At 34.1% G+C, this 19,257-nt stretch overlaps 4 protein-coding genes, 1 long non-coding RNA gene and 1 pseudogene across 8 annotated transcripts; 2 read left to right on the forward strand and 4 right to left on the reverse strand.

Annotated features, from left to right (window-relative positions):
• Positions 1-257: 257 nt before the first annotated feature.
• On the reverse strand, positions 258-1,013 carry LOC111203690 (uncharacterized protein At4g02000-like). Its single transcript, XM_022697662.1, has 2 exons — positions 983-1,013; positions 258-877 (listed from the first exon to the last, which is right to left on the reverse strand). The coding sequence occupies exons 1-2, from the start codon at positions 1,011-1,013 to the stop codon at positions 258-260; spliced, it is 651 nt and encodes a 216-aa protein (XP_022553383.1).
• LOC106384343 (zinc finger BED domain-containing protein DAYSLEEPER-like) lies at positions 932-2,972 on the reverse strand. Its single transcript, XM_013824322.3, has 2 exons — positions 2,778-2,972; positions 932-2,672 (listed from the first exon to the last, which is right to left on the reverse strand). The coding sequence occupies exons 1-2, from the start codon at positions 2,970-2,972 to the stop codon at positions 1,728-1,730; spliced, it is 1,140 nt and encodes a 379-aa protein (XP_013679776.1). The 3' UTR covers positions 932-1,727.
• A 713-nt stretch (positions 2,973-3,685) lies between these two features.
• LOC106385815 lies at positions 3,686-5,246 on the forward strand. 2 transcript variants are annotated; one of them, XM_013825713.3, is made up of 5 exons: positions 3,686-3,789; positions 4,100-4,166; positions 4,263-4,307; positions 4,759-4,856; positions 5,006-5,246. In XM_013825713.3, the coding sequence occupies exons 2-5, from the start codon at positions 4,113-4,115 to the stop codon at positions 5,082-5,084; spliced, it is 276 nt and encodes a 91-aa protein (XP_013681167.1). In that variant the 5' UTR covers positions 3,686-3,789; positions 4,100-4,112; the 3' UTR covers positions 5,085-5,246. The 2 variants fall into 2 exon arrangements, with proteins under 2 accessions (XP_013681167.1, XP_013681168.1); XM_013825714.3 differs by having other exon boundaries at positions 3,692-3,789; positions 4,042-4,166.
• Positions 5,247-5,283: 37 nt separating this feature from the next.
• On the reverse strand, positions 5,284-7,097 carry LOC106389219. 3 transcript variants are annotated; one of them, XR_007321440.1, is made up of 6 exons: positions 7,063-7,097; positions 6,958-6,977; positions 6,276-6,329; positions 6,142-6,172; positions 5,978-6,056; positions 5,284-5,891 (listed from the first exon to the last, which is right to left on the reverse strand). XR_007321440.1 is itself a non-coding variant. In XM_022697663.2 (5 exons), the coding sequence occupies exons 1-5, from the start codon at positions 6,362-6,364 to the stop codon at positions 5,527-5,529; spliced, it is 375 nt and encodes a 124-aa protein (XP_022553384.2). In that variant the 5' UTR covers positions 6,365-6,912; the 3' UTR covers positions 5,284-5,526. The 3 variants fall into 3 exon arrangements, 2 of the variants coding, with proteins under 2 accessions (XP_022553384.2, XP_048609091.1); XM_022697663.2 differs by lacking the exons at positions 6,958-6,977; positions 7,063-7,097 and having other exon boundaries at positions 5,284-5,571; positions 5,761-5,891; positions 6,276-6,912; XM_048753134.1 differs by lacking the exons at positions 6,958-6,977; positions 7,063-7,097 and having other exon boundaries at positions 5,284-5,526; positions 5,761-5,891; positions 6,276-6,911.
• A 1,187-nt stretch (positions 7,098-8,284) lies between these two features.
• Positions 8,285-9,992, forward strand: LOC111204540. Its single transcript, XR_002657010.2, has 4 exons — positions 8,285-8,401; positions 8,535-8,753; positions 8,863-8,918; positions 9,006-9,992. It is a non-coding gene; the product is annotated as an uncharacterized LOC111204540 (long non-coding RNA).
• Positions 9,993-13,251: 3,259 nt separating this feature from the next.
• Positions 13,252-14,917, reverse strand: LOC106389218 (annotated as a pseudogene).
• Between the last annotated feature and the right edge of the window lie 4,340 nt (positions 14,918-19,257).

The raw sequence follows: 19,257 nt of genomic DNA on the forward strand, positions 1-19,257 counted from the left end.
TCAGGGAGCCTGCTTGATTTTGATAATGATTCCCGGTTTGGTTGGAAGTTTTTTCAGCCATTGTAGTTCTCTCTAGGGGTGGGCTTCGTGTTTGTTTTGTACTGATCCTCTCACCAAACGCATTACCATGTCTGTCAACTCTTTCCTGGAAAGGTCTTTCCACATGCATGCTCCTATCACTGGTCACGAGGTCACGATGGGGAAGTTCCAAACTCATGTGTGGGCTAGTCGAGAGGCGGTGCTCTGAGGGAGGTCTCCTATTCTTCTGAGGTAATCTTTGGTGGAGGCCGTTTTCCATAGCCTTCTGCGAGAGCTGTAGATGAGAACATCGTCTTAGTCATGTCGTCTTTTGCTTTTTCAGGGCTGATTTTCCTCAGGTGCAGTAATGAGAAGCAGAAAGAACAATGTTGTTCCAGCTTCTCATACTCTAAGGTGATTACACTTTCCTCTCCTGAGTCAAACTCGACGATGGATTCTTTAATCAAGGGTTTTAGACCATCGATAAGAACCCTAACCCTTGCTGTTGTCCTTGTCAGCTCGGGGCTCTCCCTGAAGCCCAGTTCTTGAGCTACTCTGCAGATCATGTCTTTGTGCCAGTAGTGTAGGGGGAGTCCTTTTATCTTGATCCAGAAAGGGATCAGGGAAGGGAAGGAGGGAGAGATAACTAATTCCCACTTCTGAAGAATGACCATCCAGAACGCAAAGTGGTAAGGTCTATTGTCGAGGATCCATTTAAGGTCATCTTCTCTTTCGAAACGGAACTGGAAACAGTTGTGACCGAGATTTGACCCCACTGCTTGTCCTCGCAGGTTCCACTTCCGTGGAAGGAACTGGATGAGAACCCAAATCTTCTGCTCGTGGGGGTTAGTGAGCCTCCCTATCAGGGTAAGAGCATTGTCATTGATGAGAACAGTGGTATCAAGGCTGGGGGCCTTGATTCACTTGATTTTGTTTGCTTGTTCCTCACTCATGTGGTGTTTGCCTTTTTCAAATTCCGTGAACCTTGGTGCCATTTCTCGAGCCAAGCTTTCCGAGTGCTTAGCAGCGCTAGAGAGATAGAAAGGTGAAAGATAGTCCGTAGCTGGAGGAGTAGCTGGTCGACTCCGAGCTCACTTCTGACTTCTTGGGTTTGAGAGATATGGTTGAGACTTCGAAGTACTGAGGGTGAGATGTTACCAACTTGGGTGATTGCAGGAGGAAAGGTGGTAGTGCTTGTGTTAGCTTGAGGAAACGAGGTTGAAGATTGATAGAATTTTTTTGAGGAACTTTGTAGATCTAAGGGTATGAGGTATCCAAATGTAGTTTGAAAACTTGGAGGAAGCCACTTAGGGAAAGGAAGTAGGGTTTTCAAGGAGGGTGGGTGAAGAAGCCATTGGACTCTTTTCTTTCGTGGAAAGGATGTAGTTTTCACTGTCGCAGTATTACCCCGCTGGTCACTTGAGAGCTCCTTACCTTGGGTCTCGTGTCTGGGAGAGTTTTCTCACCAGCTCCATGCAACATTTCAAAAGTGTTTTTCTAGATGTTTTGTGCAGTTCGTTATCCGTGTGTTTTACTATTCTATATACTTAACAAAACAAATTTTATGAAATCTATAAAATATTAGTTTTTCATTTTTAGGAATATTTTTAGTTAAGCAAACAAAAAAAAAAAATTCAAGAGAAGCACATTGTACATAGAAGGCGAAATGAAAACAAGAGCTATCGAGTTTTCGTAAAGGCAATAGCATTTCACGTTTCAAAGTAACGACTTGGCCATATCAAAGTCGCTGGCCAGCTCTCGCCGCACATCATGGCGTTCAAAAGCTTGCCCTCCAATGCCACAATAAACTCTGGACACTCTCTTTTGTCTGCAACATACGCACGAGTCGACGTGCCACGAGAGATAGGAACCGAGAGAATGTCACGCGCTACTCTGGATAGGATCGGGTATTGTGAGCTCTCATTCCTCCACCAGTCCAGTGCATCGAAGTCTTTGCTCCACTCCAAAACAGGCTCTTTGAAATAAGAATCAAGCTCCGACTCATGAAACTCTCTTGAACAACATCCTTCAAACTTGAGATACTCTTGAAAGAAAGCAAAGTCCCCATAACCGTCAGGCTTCTTCTCTTCCTCTTCTTCTAACTCGTCTTCGAACATGTACATGAAACACCGGGGAGCGGGTAGACGTTCTGGTAGTGGACGTATCTCGCTAGCTCCGTAGCGAGAATATAGACTGCGCAAGTAGTCCACAACAGCTTCACCTTTTGAACCGTCATCACTATTCTTTAAGCAGTAAAAGTCTAGATACTTCAACTTGAACCGAGGATCCAACACAGAAGCAGTTACCAACACAAGAAACATCTCATCCCAATACTTATCAAACCTCTCCAAAATCTCCTTAGCTTTACCAAGAAAATACTCACCATCTCCATTTTTAACCTCTTGGTTCAACATGAGCCTTAGCTCCACGAGAAGATGGAAGTAGACGTTAGCCGTTGGATACTCACCATCAAAAAGCTCTTTCGCCACTTTATAAATACAACCAGTGAGTTTGCAAAAAGTTCTTATCCTTACCCACTCTTCATCAGACGGATGATCGTAGTAGTCATACTTCTCCTCTTCAAACACATCTTTGGCTTCCATATCTACAGCCTTTTGCAGTTTATCCAACGTGTAGGTCCAATGGGTAGGATACAACGTTTAGAAGGTGATTTTCTCTTTGCCTTCTTGGTAGAGTTGGAGAATCGCGTTATGGAGTTTGGAAGTGTCGAGGGTGAAAGTGGGGCAGACGATGTGTACCATTTCGGTGATGGTTGAGTTCTCGACGGTGGGGTTGATAGAGTAGCCAATGGCAACCTTGGCCATAGATCTGTAACGATGCCTCTCCACCACCTCCTCGTCTTCTTCTTCTTCTTCTTCATGTGGAGGAGAATCAACCACATGCTTGTGTTTATCATCATCCACAGAACCGTCAAGCTTTTGTTTCTTCTTCATACCTGAAGAGAGAGAGTCCACATGATATGCAAAGTGTATTAGGATATCAATATACATTCAGATTATAACACAAAACCGAGACACAACCTAATACACACATATATAATACGCAGACACTAGAATCAGTTTGAAACATATATCCAAAAAGATCCCCCCTATAAGCAGTACGAAATTAGTTAATAAAAAGGAATAAACATTAGAATTCGGGGATAAACATTGTGAAATACGTTCAGACAAATTTTATGTTCATTAAGACACTACAATCAGGACACAAACAGAGTATATTAGGAGATCATTATATTCAGACTTCAACACAAACAGAGAAACAACCTTTTATGTATGCGAAGAAACTAGAATCAGTAGAGAACGAACATATACACAATAAGACGCAGAGAGAGATATACGCAAAGATAGATTCACAAAAGGAAGAGAATAAACCCTAGAAGAATCTAGGGGTAAAATCCATTAACGAGAAACTAGCACACGTATATTATCAGTAGGAGTCCGAATTTAGCTCTCAGGAGAGACATGACTTGATGAAACTAAACAGGGAAGAAGAAACAATACCTGATTTTCGATGCGATTCTTATTTATGATTTAGGCGGGAATGCTAGTACTGGGGTAGAGTCTCTGAAGGAGTTGGAGTCTTTACTGTCCCTTTGGACGGCTGAGGTCGTTTCGATTAATCTGATGAATTAATGGGCCTCTATTTTCGGCCCGTTAGCTATTTACACCTGAACTGAAAGTCTGAAATCTGAAAATCCCAAACTCTCGCCCCCATTGAACGCTTCTCTCTCACCGTCTCTCTATATCGCCGGTAAGAATTCGATCTATTTGTGTCTAAATATCCGTCTCCGTGGATTTTGGTTTGAATAATTCTATTCATTTCATATTATTTACGATCCCAGCTGAGATTCAGATTGGTATTTCAATTGATGATGGTTTTATTCAAAAAAGCTATGATTTTTTTTCACGCCTAATTGTTAGGCTTTTTTTTTTTGAAAAAAAATTCATTTTCATTTGAAATGGTGGCTTGAAAGAGTAAAGCTTGTTCTTTCGTCGACTACAGCTTTTCAGGGTTTATAGGTTTCTGAGCGATAATTGCGATTCTTGTGTTGCTGCTACAGGAAAATAAGCACGATGCCGACTCTACAAGGTTCTTTGCCTCCTGAGCTCGCTAACAATGTTGTTAGGGTCTGTATCATCGGTTTCATTCTTTTTTTATTATTACAGTGTCCTGATTAAAATGTTTTTGTACTGATGTATTCGTCTGTTTCTTCTTATGGGCAGTTGTACCGAGAATGTCTTCGTAGAGCTACATTCATTGGTAAGCAGGTGAGGCTTCTCTCAACTATTTGTTTCTCTGTTGCTTTTAATATGTCAGATTCAGACACTGTTGCTTTCGCTGGTATAGTGTTTGGTATGATTGTAATCCATATTTCTACTATGGTAATGATTAGATAATGGAATAATTGCAAAAAAATTTGCTGGATGCTGATCGAAGTTTATCAATGTTCCTTGGTCATTTAGTTATTCATTGTACTTTGTGTTTTCTTATGTGCCTTTTAGAGTGGGTAGCCTTCTGCATATTAGAATGCAGTTTGACTCAAGTGAAGTCTGAACCTTTGTATAGATGTTATGCAGCCAGACAAGTTTGAGAATAATAATCCTCTCATCATCTTTTTATTTGTTTCCGTGAGAAAGATTTGGCTTTTCCGCACTAGGTTAAAGGTTTGGTATGTAAATAAACCTCTTTTTTTTTTTTTTTCTGTTTTTTGTATTGCAGCAACACAACACTGAGCTGGTGGTTGGTATGGTGAGGCAACAATTTAAGAAACACATGAATGAGACTGACCCCGAGAAGATTCACAAGTTAAAGGATGAGTGAGTGTTTTTCCCTTTTTCTCTTCTAGCCTCTAGTAAATGCTGTAACTTGTGATATATGCTTCATATATTACGAAGTTCTCATGGGATATCGTCTTATGTGAAAAGTTGAGAATGATTCAAAATGTTTATGTTTTGGTATTTGGCAGTGCTGCTCGGGGACTCATCAACCACATGTTGTTTGAGTCAGAGAAGCTAACAGGACGCAAGGTTAGCCAGAGATCCTGATCCATCCTCGTTGCAGACTCTCTTCGTTATGCTCCTGTCTGGTTCCATTGTAGTCTTGTAATGGCAGCTAGTTTGGCTTTTAATAAAAGAGTTTGTCATCGAGTGACGAGCAGCTTCAATGATTACAAACTTTGATGATCAAGTGGTTCATGGTTGGAATCATACAGTTCTTCCACTCCGGTTTTGGTTATCACTACAATTTGATTTTGACTAAATAAGGCTTTTCTTAACAAAAACATTATCTGCAGATATAATGTTGATAGGCCAGAAAATTATTTTTAAGAAAAGGCATGCTAAAATATTGAATGCAACCAACGTTGAGCCAAGAATGCTAAAATACAACTTTTGTTCCTCCTCTAATTTGGAAGTAAAACATGAATCCAAGATATGATCGTCTTCACTGTTGCACATAAATATAACAAACCCCAAATCCTTGTAGGACCTAAGCAACGAGCAGAAAAAAGATTCTCATGACTTCAAGCTGAGTCTGCTTCCCTCATGAGATAAAGACAATTTCCAAATGAACAAAGACAAAGGTGGGACTCAGACCGAGTTATAAGATTTTTGCATGATCTATGTGGAAGAGTGTGTGGTTTAGTCATGTGATAAAGCCGGATGCAAATAGTATTCCACAAACATAGAAACATCAACTTAGCTAAAGCATCAGACAACACACCTTAATACAGACGTAGATGTTGTGGACGTCAGGGCTTTTGCCAATTGCTGATTCCACTGAACTTCCTCCCTCAGTATCTAGAGGAATGGGTTTCGTCAGTTCCCATTTTGACGTTTCTAATGAACTTTTGTCTGCAAGAACAGAACATGGAACTTTTATCCACCAATATTGTACAAGACACGAATCCACAAACGATGGTTTCTAAGTTATAGCAGACCTATCACATGGAGTTTCGTTGTCCAAGAGCGTGAGTCTTTAAACAGCCTAAGTCGGTAATCCGGAGCTCCATATGTAATCTACAGACAACTCATCTAAAAAATCAAATCTGCAAATAAACAAACAGAACACACATAATCGAAACCTCGAATTCGAAGATTATACCAGGATGTAGACTCCTTTATCCTCGAGTACCCTATATAGTTTATTCATCAACTGCTTCATTATATATGAAAAGGAAAAAGAAAGAAAAATAAAACACATTCACGTCATACATAGAATGCGGATCATATAGTTACCTCCAAACTTTCCTCAAGCATCTGCGTTGAGTGTTGCCTCGAATTGCTCCCACACTAAACATTAAAAAGGTCAGACTAGGCCTGGGCATTTTTACCCCAACCCAAAGTACATATCTAAATCCGAACCGGAAAAACCGAAACCGGATCCAAAATGTTATACAAAAATATCCAAACGGGACTTATGAGCTTAATACTTTGGGATTTGGTTATAACCCGAACCGAAATCCATACTAAGATCCGAAGATATCCGTAATTAGTTAAATATGTTAATATTTTATATATGTTAAGGTGATTTAAATATTTTAGAGTATTCAAAATATTTTTGTTGTTTGTTTTATTTATTATTTTGAATAATTTTTAGTTAATTTAGATATTTTAACTAATTTTTAATTAGATTTGTGAATTATTTTTATATTTTAAAATTTTTTTTGTCCATTTCGAGGTTTAAAAATGTATTTTTGGACGATTTTGAATATCGGTTACCATCCGATCCGAACCAAATCCGGAAGGAACCGAACCGAAACCGACATGATAATCAATAAAAGCCGAATGGAACTTATGAGCATTACATCGAAAATCCAAAATCCAAATCAACCAAACCGAAACTGACGGCCGAACGCCCAGGCCTAGGTCAGACTTTCATTGAGATAGCCTAAGTAAAGAGAAAGCAGACATCACTCACCAAAATAGAGTCTAAGGTTCCTGAAAAACACACACACACAAACAAAACATCCAAACAATGTTATTACATGAAACACACAACAATGGAAATAATCAAACAATCTACCTTTATCAATCACAGCATCAAAAGAAGCATCTCCAACCACTTTCATATCACGCACATCCATCTTCAAATCTGTTTTTTTTTTCTCGCATTATCCACACACACACATAAAAGACAAAAAACCTTCTCACTCAAATTTTCAGAGTAACAGAGTAAATGAAATCTAACAATATTAAAAGGAGGATATCCTCAAATTCTAGCCATGCCACATTGGTTAAGAAAATCAACCTATCAGAAGCTTCCAAATCGCCACGTCATTTCATCTTTCATTCGATAGAGACCATTCATGTGGGCTTTGAATTGGCCCATTTCAAACTTATCTCTCCCAGACCTCAGGTTCATTGCAATTGATAGTTTACGACTCTTCTCCTTCGTTTTTACCGTTTCGTCTTTTCAAGATTCTGCAGTTCACCGTTATCAACCCACTCTAAAACATTCATTTATGTTTTTATTCCTTTCTTCATGATTTCGTTTCACCTTCTTTGTTTCTCCTCCTATATAAATTTCTTCATCTAATCTTTCACCCAAGCAAAATTTACAACCTCCACAAAAGAAGACAAAGCTTTGATATTTTAAATCCACCGCAAAGTTTCCTTTTACTCTATACTTTAAGATTTTTATTGGATATATATAGGGAGCTTGATGGTTTTGAAATCGTTCACAAGCTCGATCTATGTCCGTTGGTAGTTTTAGAACAAGTAGAGCTGTTGAAGTTCTTGCTGTGGTGATATGAGGTTCCTCCTCCAACACTTCTTAATCCCACCATCTCCGCCCCCTACCAAACGCAATTATTGTGTAAAGGTATAAATTCTTTTTGAATTTAGAGATAACCTTCTGGGTTTTTATTTCCATAATTTGGTTCTAGATTAATTCTGCAAAGTTGCCACCTTTGGGCTATACATTTTACAAATCATGGTTCTGTGGTTCCTTCTTTTAATTGTTTTCAGATTCTTCGAACATAATATGATGACTTGGAGTCGGTTTCGTCCCAAAAGGTTCGAGCTTTTTTTACCAATTAATATAAATAGCTGTAAAGATCATGAGACGTGTTAACTCTGAACCAGTAAAAATCATATTACATTAAAAATTTCTTGCTTTAATTATGAGTCTATGAACAAGTTTTGTCTTTTACCATATATATTGGAGTTCCCATGATACAAAGATATTTTTATGCTTGGTTAATTCTATTTAAAATCTGAATGTTTTCATGTATTAGCTGCAAGTTTGACCATAAGTTTCTTTTCAACAGATGGTGTTTAAAGGAGTACGTCAGCTAAAAAACTGGTAGTGAACTCTGTAACTGACTAACTGGGGAGGTAGCAGCAGAGACATAAGCCATAAGGTACCAGTTCCTAGGCGTGACCTAAATTAATATCTTCTTTGAATAATTCAGTAAGTCACTTTAAGTGGCAGAAATGTAAAGAAAAGTTGATGATGTGGATCCCAAGTTCAAATTGCATTCTCGTGCGGTGTAGGATGTATTGATGAAGGGCAGTTCAAGAGGCCTTAGAGAAAATCACAACACAGCATATGCAGCTAAGCGGGGCTAGGGTAAAAACAATTTTGTTCAATATACACTAACGTTCAGATATATATTTCAGGTGGCGAGAAATACAAACATCCTTCACCAAAACTGATGGCACATAATCTTTTGAGGAAAAGAACAGCGTACAAAAGTCTGTTTCAGCGACTTGGTATAAGTACAATGAACGAAAAAAACTTTCCTATCATTAATTTGACTGAGAGAATTCTTTTGTAAACCCCGCTTGAATGGATCGTTACTCAGTTTTGTTGTTGTTGCAGTCACTGAAGTTCTTTGCTTACCAGAGAAAGTACCATTGAAGATATGAAGGAGTTTGGTAGATCTTCAAGACTCCGCTTTTGAGTAATGTTGATGCAAATTACGTTCTTTAGCTGGATCACATTATTTTTTATTTACTGTGCAGTACTATATGAATTACTCAAATGAGAAGCTTGGCAAGTATCGTCGGCGCCTAGATCTACCTTGAAGTACTGGAGCAGCAACGATAGTTGCAACACCGAGGACGAGAATGACGAGGGAGTATAGAATAACTTTATCCAAACTATTTTTGAACTCTCTGTTTTTCATATTTTTTTATATAATGAATAATGAGTTGTGAAATTGAGGCACTCTCCTTCCAAGCATGTGTTGCGTTTTCGTAATTTAAAAGTTGGGTTTTAAATTTTTAATACAAAGTAAGACTTATGTTTGTTATTTTGATCAGCACCTTTTACATTATTTTATTTTCGTGTCTTTTCATTTGTTGTCGACGTTTGGATGAATAAAGAGGCGAGCAGACCATTAACTTGGATCACACTACAACAATATTGATCTCGAAGTTTAGACCCTTCTCATACCATACAAACGCGAGTTCCTTATTAGACATCTCTCTGCTCTCTTTTTTCTGCTAAAATGTTTAAGGGAAAAATTAATTTTCCCGTTCTTGGGCGCTCACATTATCTTCAAAAACTTTAGATTCCTCTCAATTGTGCACCCTGCTTTACCAAAACTATGACCTCTTTTACAAGTCAACAAGTCATCATGGGACATCATACATCTAATCCTATATATACACAAAGAAAAGTTCAAATAGCATATTTAATAATGTGTACATTTAAAGAAAACTTTATATATAAAGCTATCATTAATTTTCATTCATATATATGAAGTAAAAGTATCATCAAACTCATATCTAACTTAAACAAATTCAAATTTTAAACTGGATAGTATACTACAGATATTAGAATAGAAAAATCTTTTTCTTTAATAATATTACGTATAAAAATAGAATTGAGGATTGCTGCTAACTAAACAATTAAAACAAACTAGATCTCGATCCACGCAACCGCCCGGGTTTTTGTTTTCATTATTTTTATATAAACATTTTGTTTTCAATTCTAAATTGGTATATATTATAATATATATGTGTCTATCAATTTTTAAAACATGATAAATTTACGGTATATTTTTTTCATTGAATAGATTGTTTCAAACTTTCACATGTATTTGTATCTTATTCAATATATATATTTTTGGATTATTATTTCATTATTAAAATCGTAACTATATATATAAATATTAGCAAAATATTATTTTATTGTCATATTCAAAGATATTGTAACATTTCACAAATTTAGAAAGTTTTTTAAAAAATATATTTTTCCCTTCATAGATTTATATTATCGAGTAAATAATTAAACATTTAGTTTTGTTTAATGTTTAAAATAAACTATATAGTTTGAAATTTGTTTTCATTGGTTTAAGGTAGTAAAGATTAATCATTGTTAGATAATCTGATTTTTGTTATTTAAAAAAATCTTTATAATTTTAAAAGTTAGCATCGACAAATATTTAAATAATTAACATATGGATGTATAATATTACAACATTAAATTATATCTATTTAATTTATACTATCTATAAATTCAATGAATCATCTATTGTTTAAATTCAATTATTGATAGCCCAATAAAAATTTTTGGTAGGCCCAAAACTTAAATGATAAAATTAGAGATTAAATGTAACATGACTTTCTAGGAATAGGTCCATTAGGTCCATTTTTTAAAAAATCATACATGAATCAAGGCTATGACTTATGTTTTAATATATAAGATAGAACCATTGATCAGTTTTACGGAAATTTACATATATATTTCAAAAAATGAAGCCTTACAAGTACTCCCAAACTCTCTTATTGAAGAGGAAAAGAATATGGTAACAAAATGGACAAGGCTGCAAGTTATAACTACAAACTTATTACTCTTTGCATGTATGTATTCTACTGTTTTTCAAATTCTACGTAAATGAAATTTTCCAGAAAAAGGTATAAGTTTCGTCTATTCAGCTTTCTGTTTAATTAAAATCATATAATTTTCTCTTCTAAATCTATGAATTACCGTAGAAGCCCTTTAGTCTAATAGTTTAATTAAAGATTCATTAATGCTTCTACACTCGGAGGTCAGTCCGGGATGCAAATTATGTATATTATGGAGAAAATAGTTACAAGAGATCTTCATGATGGTCCGGGTGTACCATCGAATATGGATCTCATAGGACGGCTCAGAATGGTGTAGTCAGACGTGTATTCTCATAAGGTTGTAAAATTGTCGGCTTTAGAATCGTCTATGTAATGTGATAGCATAATTAAAACAAAAATTAAAAAAAAAAGACAATTATACATCCACAAGGTATAATTTGTCTATGTAATCTCAGAAAATATTTTGCATCGTTGTAATAACATAATTAACTAGACGTTCAAAAAATCTACAAATTACTAAAGCGCTAAATCTTATATATTTAAATTTATAAAAAAGGACATTTACTTAAAAATGTGATTAAATAAGACACAAAAATACTAAAGATAGTAAGAAAATAACCAAGGTAACAAAACATTATAAGATAAAAAAACATATGACTAAATTAAATGAAATGAGAAAAAATAAATAAATAAATATTATATTGCTTCAACATAACTAAGTAATAAAAATGTTACGTAATAATCAATACATTAATTACACTTTTTGGTAAAAAAAACATTTATTACATTTTAGAAAATACACTTAGCTAAAGATTAAATCAATATAAGTAAAACCAAAATATAGAAAACAAACCCACGCGTAGCGTGGGTCATAACTCTAGTTAATATAAAGTTATAAACATGCAAGCAATGAGTTATTAAAACAATAACGTATCTATATATATTTACCCCCTAATAAAGTAGACGGGTTAACATTGGAGAGATGAGACTTTTTAGAAGGTCTGAGTTTCAACAAAAGGATAATTTCAAAAAGCAAATCAGAACAAGCGGTAAGATTGAAATTTGTTTTGGTATATATATAGTGTTCGCCACTGAGAGATGATGATACATCGAAACACAAATTTTTAAAAGAATTAGTCAATTTCAAAATGTCAATGTGACTACATTATTAATACTTCCAATATATATATTTTTTAAGTTCGTAGTGATTTTTTTTCTTGCTGAAATTATCGTAGGTCATTTTATTTATCAATATTCATATGAACCAATAAAATATCATAGTGAAATTTTCACTTGCAGGAAAACTATCTAAACAATTTAAGTGAATTGGTTAAACGAATCATTTTGTAGGGGCAATAATAGCCGATTTGTTTCGTCATTTATTTTGGGGAAATACGACATATTTCCACAACACCAGAACTATCGTATAGTAATAAATGTACACAATGTTTCAACCTCGTCGTAATTGCACACCACAGAAGTATAACAACCCCCTTCCACATGCAATGAAAGTTCAAAACTCGTTTCCACACAAACCGAGATTTGGATGGTTTATAACATGAACCGATAGTAAACCAGTTCATATCAGTTGGTACTGGTACAACCAGACCCAAATAAAGATCCGACTAATCAATTTAAACCCGACCCGAAACCTTCTAAAAACTCCCAAAATCGATTTTTCTTTCATTTTTTAGAACCCTAAAATCTAAAAGTTTAGAGAAGAGATTTCCTTTTCCAAACCCATAAAATATCAGTCTATGGCTTCATTGTCGATTTCTGCAAAACAGAGAGACACTGAGTCAATACCAGAGAGAGACAAAACAATAACGACAGAGACAAAGAGAGATAGAGATAGATAGAGAGAGAGAGAGAGAGAGATAATTGTCGAACACTTACCTGAATGGAGCTAAGCAGAAGATCAACGACGTTCTTGGCGAAAGAGACAAATAATTTAGGTTTTTAGGGTTTCTAATTTTCTTAAATATGAGCTTGGGTTTGTCTGGTTTATTGATTTAATATGGTTTATATTCTCTAATCGGGTCATTTTTGGTTAGTTAAGTTAGTCATTGGTTAAGTTTATGGTTTAGAGAACAATAACCAACATTTAACCAGTTTTTGTAGGTATTAGTTCGGTTTGTGTGGAAACGAGTATTGAACTTTCATTGCGTGTGGAAGGGGATTGTACGACGACGTTGAAATATTGTGTACATTTATTACTATACAATAGTTCTCCCGCAATTGTAAGTATTAATCCAAAATAAGGGGAAACGACCTGCAATTGCGGGAGAGCTTCTTGCTAACGACGACTTCGGGCTTGGAAACTCAAAGAAACAAAGATCCAAATCGATTCTTGCGGCGCAGATTTTATTTTCAGGTGGATACTTTTGCCCTCTGAGATGAAAACTGGTTAGAATCTTAAAACAGGAAACGGTATATTCCTCCGATATTGGAGAAGTCCAACTGATATGTAACTCTTAAGGGATAAGTCAAAATATGAAAGAAGAAAAGAACACAGAGTTTAAGTTGATCAAGAGTAATACGATCTTAGTGCAAGGGATGTGAAAGCTCCAGAACAAAGATATTGTCTGACTGACTTATTTTGGTCCAAAGAAGACATAGATATTGGATATTGCAGATGAACTGATAAACAATCTAATTCTTCTTTCTTGTTTTTCCGCTTTGGTCTGTCTCATTGCTTGATTTGGGCTAAGCTTGGAACATATGAGCAACCAAAAGGACGATGATATTCTACAGATTCTCCGAGATCTACTTGTCTGAAATATCCACCCTCTCCAATGACATAAGCTATGTTGCGAGTGAAACGCATATCTGTGTCTTTATCAAAAACCACAACGACTCTCTTCTCTTGGTCAAGGAAGAAACTTCCTTGTGACATTCCAAACTGAAAATCTAAGAATGGTTCCATATTCACTGCTAAGAACAACTTGTTCCAGGAAACATCTTCAGGCTCAATCTTGGTTGTAACCCAAATCTCCATACGCAACAAGTAATCAACCTGAAGTAACACGGCAAGCTGCTCCTCTCGAACACTAGAAAGAGTTACCGTACATTCAAACCCAGTGTGAAAGGGCAGGCTAAGACGCGGACCAAATCTCTCGGTTGTAAAGTCGAAACAAATCAAGAAATCAGCAACCTCGAATGGTTCTCCAACTGCTGGTTTAGCTGGATACCTTTCTCGAGAAAACCAATAAGTATTTCCCTTGAGAGACACGCCACGTGCATAAAAATCTATATGCCATGTCACTCGGAAGTGACATCAAGAACCCTCCACGAATTAGAGCTTAAGTCGTAGATTTCATACTCAACAAATCCATTGCGGAGAGGATCAACAAATCTCAAAATTTTGTAGCTGCTGCGGCATGATGATTTGCTGCCGTTCTCGTATCCTATAGCATAGGAATACCAGTCCAACCTAGGGTGAGGACTTGGGGGCTTGAGCCACAAGGTTTGGCTCGTGTAAGGATTCCAGACAACGAAGCTAGCGAAGTCTTTTGCGATGCATAACAATAGACCGTCGCAGTGATAGACCAGTGATATATCAACTCGATCTGAATGGTCAAGGCTAGTGAGTTTACCCTGACAGGTTATCACCATGACCACCGTTGATGCTGCTTGTACGCCCATGTGCTTGTGCTTTTTGAAGAAGCTCTCATCTTTGGTTAAAGTGTTCCAGTTTTTGCAGGTGGATCTTGTTCCTCTCAGAGATGTCACCGGAAGCCTGGAGAACACCTCCTCTGCCAAATCCCTTGGAAGATCGGCCACACTCGTTGTCTCCTTCCTCCCATCCTTGGATAAAGTGTTCAGCTTTTTTGAACCAGATGGGAAAATTTTCACCGGAGACGACGAGATCATCTCCTCTGCCCAACAACTCATCGTTGAGGTAAATCCTTCTTCGTCTTGGACTTTTTGCAAGCATATCGGGATCGGAATCCTCTCCTAGATTTCACAAATTACATAACCTGAAGCTTCAATTTCGAAAAAAAACACAAAATCTTTCTCTTTATGCGTTTACAAGATTTGATTCCGACATATAAGGTACGGTTCCTCCTACCAGTTTGAAGATGCGGAAACCCTACATGAGCTGGACCACGGTTTGTAAATGTAACTGGGCCATTAAGTGGGCTTTAGAATATAGTTAGGCCTCGCAATGTTTTTTAAAGCGGCCCAAGCTCTTCGGCGACCGGACCCGTGTGTCTTCGACATCCTAATGAAAAGACAAAAGACTATGTTCGAACCACCTAATTAGACGAAAGGGAACTAATACGTTCGGTTCGATACAACTTAATAAATACCTCCTTAATAAATTTCCATGCAAATTAAAGCACAATATTTCTTTCAAGAGTATCTAAAGTTTGAAGGATGTTCAAGAGAGTTTTATGAGTCTGAGCTTGATGCTTATTTCAGAGAACCGGTCTCGACAGCAAAAGAAAAGATGTCACCTTGCTAACTTTTCGGTAGGATTGTTGATTAGTCGTTTTGATGTAGCAGCTCTTATTTACTTATGTACTAGGATAAGACATGCGCCTTGCGCATGGTGAGTTTATTTGTATATATTATCGATAGTTTCTTTTATATATTTGATCATTTTATTTATATATATAAAATATTTTTTGTTGTTATTATATAATTTTTTTCCGATAGATCGGATCAATTTTTATTAAAAATAATGGAACAAAACTATAATTAATACATCATGGGTTGATCGGATCGGACATTAAACAAATTATGACATAAAAACATTATTTTTTCTATCGAACACATTCTTTAAAAAAATGAACAGTATTGTTTTCACAGTTGAATTATTTTGACTTTTGTCTTCCATATGGTTTTGAAAGCTTTCAAATCAACCATCGAATTGATACATGTCATTTTAATGTTTTTAGTCGTATACTTAAGGAAAACTTACATTTTTGTATTTTAAAGTCGTTTTAAAAAATTCAAAATATAACATATAAGAAAAAATCTAACATATAAGAAAAATATAATATATAAGGTATCCTCATTTTTGTATTTTAAAGTCGTTTTAAAAAAATATAACATATAAGGTTTTCTCATTTTTGTAATTTAAAGTCATTTTAAAAAATTCAAAATATAACATATAAGAAAAAATCTAGTTTTTTAATTATATGGTTAATGTGATTGTTTATTTTTTTAATAATATAAAATTAAAAAAATGAAAAATGATGCAAAACTTGTTATCAAATCTTTATTATTCATAATCATTAATTGTCATATATATGTAAATCATATTAGGTAATTTCGTAGCTTTTATTTAGGGAAAGAATACACACTTCTTATATTTTAGGTTAATATAATGTTCTCTAGTGGACATTAAACAAATTATGACATAAAAACCTTATTTTTTCCATCGAACACATTCTTGAAAAAGTGAACAGTATTGTTTTCACAGTTGAATTATTTTGACTTTTATCTTACATATGGTTTTAAAAGCTTTCAAATCAACCATCGAACTGATACATGTCATTTTAATGTTTTTAATCGTATACTTAAGGAAAACTTACATTTTTGTAATTTAAAATCGTTTTAAAAAACTCAAAATATAACATATAAGAAAAAATCTAACATAAAAGAAAAATATAACACATAAGGTGTCCTCATTTTTGTATTTTAAAGTCGTTTTAAAAAAAATAACATATAAGGTTTCCTCATTTTTGTAATTTAAAGTCATTTTAAAAAATTCAAAATATAACATATAAGAAAAAATCAAATTTTTTTATTATATGGTTAATGTGATTGTTTATTTTTTTTTAATAATATAAAATTAAACAAAAATGAAGAAGGATGCAAAAATTGTTATCAAATTTTTATTATTCATAATCATTAATTGTCATATATATGTAAATCATATTAGGTAATTCTGTAGCTTTTATTTAAGGAAAAAATACACACTTCTTATATTTTAGGTTAATATAATGTTCTCTAGTGGACATTAAACAAATTATGACATAAAAACCTTATTTTTTCCATCGAACACATTCTTGAAAAAAGTGAACAGTATTGTTTTCACAGTTAAATTATTTTGATTTTTATCTTCCAAATGGTTTTGAAAGCTTTCAAATCAACCATCGAATTGATACATGTCATTTTAATGTTTTTAGTCGTATATTTAAGGAAAACTTACATTTTTGTAGTTTAAAGTCGTTTTAAAAAAATTCAAAATATAACATATAAGAAAATTCTAACATATAAGAAAAATATAACATATAAGGTGTCCTCATTTTTGTATTTTAAAGTCTTTTTAAAAAAAAAAATATATATATATATATAACATATAAGGTTTCCTCATTTTTGTAATTTAAAGTCATTTTAAGAAATTCAAAATATAACATATAAGAAAAAATCTAATTTTTTATTATATGGTTAATGTGATTGTTTAATTTTTTTTAATAATATAAATTTAAACAAAAATGAAGAATGATGCATAAATTGTTATCAAATCTTTATTATTCATAATCATTAATTGTCATATATATGTAGATCATATTAGGTAATTCCGTAGCTTTTATTTAAGGAAAGAATACACACTTCCTATATTTTAGGTTAATATAATTTCTCTAGTGGTATATAATTATGGAATAATGTGACACCATTAGATTAAATTATACTTTATATTAGATGCTCTAGAATTCTTTGAAATGAAATTTAGAAGGCATTTAGAGTGCCACCTAGGATTTGAGATTTTTTTTAATTAATACAAAATTAAAGTTCTAATTTTTCAAATGCTTCTCAATTAATATATAGGGGATTACAGGTTTTGCTTCCAATCCTTTGAACCTTAAATTGATGTGAACAGTTTTACTCAACATAACTAAAACAACAACAATTGAGACCAAAAATATGTGAACGAAGAACAGTACTTTATTTAGAAAGAGAAGATAACTTTTTTTTAGTGTGATGGTTTTACTCTTTGTTCTAAAAAGCGGGCGAGTTGCCGAGTAATCGTCCGCAAAATCGTGAAGCAGGTAGTCACCGTGGCGAGTTTGGTCAATTCGGATGCATTCTACTGTAGCCCGTATTTTAACCGCCGAGAACGTGGTATAATGTTAGGCGGCTGCGTAATGTTGTTTTTGGAACCTAAAAGATTTCTGAAAAATTGTTAGTATTTGTAGATCTCAAGTAATTGTAGTATACAAATCAAGAAAAGCAAGTGAAAACAAAATAAAGAATAAACTGGGAACCATGGATTCGAAGGTTTGGTTGCAGAAGGAAAGAAAATGACGACATCTGCATCTTTTTCGTATTTTACAAAACAAAATAAATAAAAATTATAAAATATTACCATTTTTTAGTCAAATCATGTTTTGGCAGGTCCAAATGGAGTAACGCAGCTCATTAACCTAAACTATAATAATATTTGGAATCGACAAAAGTAATGTATATGTATTATTGAAAATTAAAACCCTATTAAAAATCCCCGAGTACTCCCCGATTTATTTCCGATTTTTAGATAACTCGCTAGGCGCTGATCAGCCGCACGCGTTACGCCTAGCGAGTTTCCGAACAAGGGTTTTACTATAATCAGATTCATATGATACAACAGTACATCAATTATCTTGCATCAAAAAAAAAAACCAGAAGGAAATTTACTTTAAACACACACACAAAACGATAATCTTTTCTTTTTAAACAATAGATTATTCGAAATGAGAAATTCTCTATGTTGTTGTTATTGTTCGTGTGAATGTGTTTTGTCTATACGGAAGAAGTGGGTTTTAAAATCTTTTTTGAAATTAAATAATGACATAGACATGTGCCATTGATTCATACAATTATTTTGAATACATTACGGCTTCAATTGGTTACTACATTTTAGGAAAAAAATGATGATGGGTTTGTTGTTCTTCAAAATTGATACCAATTAAGTTGATTTTTTTGTTAAATTAAAAACACATGGACCCTACCACTTTCCGTTCCTCATATATTGATGAATTAATGAAGAAGTATTTTTCTCTTCTAAAATTGATAAGGAATGTTTGTTCCTCCATATCTTGTTCTATTTTTCAATTCATTTCCTTATATGATATTTTGTTCAATTTTTTTATATTCATTTCATTCATTTTCATTGTCACCAATTGAAGCCTACGAAAGTCAATTTTGTTATTAACAAGAATATTTACGATTTATTTAATTAAATAAACCAATTAGTTGATCTGTTTTTTCCTAATGATCTTGAATCTAGTTGCTCTTCCCTAAAATTGTTAATTTGTTTCTTGAACATTATGAACTTAAATCAGAAAACAAATTTGGTTTTTCTAATGCCATTTTTGATATTTCACTTCAAAATATACCATATCCAAGTTTCAATTGCGATTTCATGATTACATTGTTGTTTTTTCAAATGTGTTCCCTTGTTGCTTCCAAAACATTTGTATCCTCA

Source organism: Brassica napus, chromosome C3 (genome assembly GCF_020379485.1).
Source record: "Brassica napus cultivar Da-Ae chromosome C3, Da-Ae, whole genome shotgun sequence".
In the NCBI taxonomy this organism is placed as follows: Eukaryota; Viridiplantae; Streptophyta; class Magnoliopsida; order Brassicales; family Brassicaceae; genus Brassica; species Brassica napus.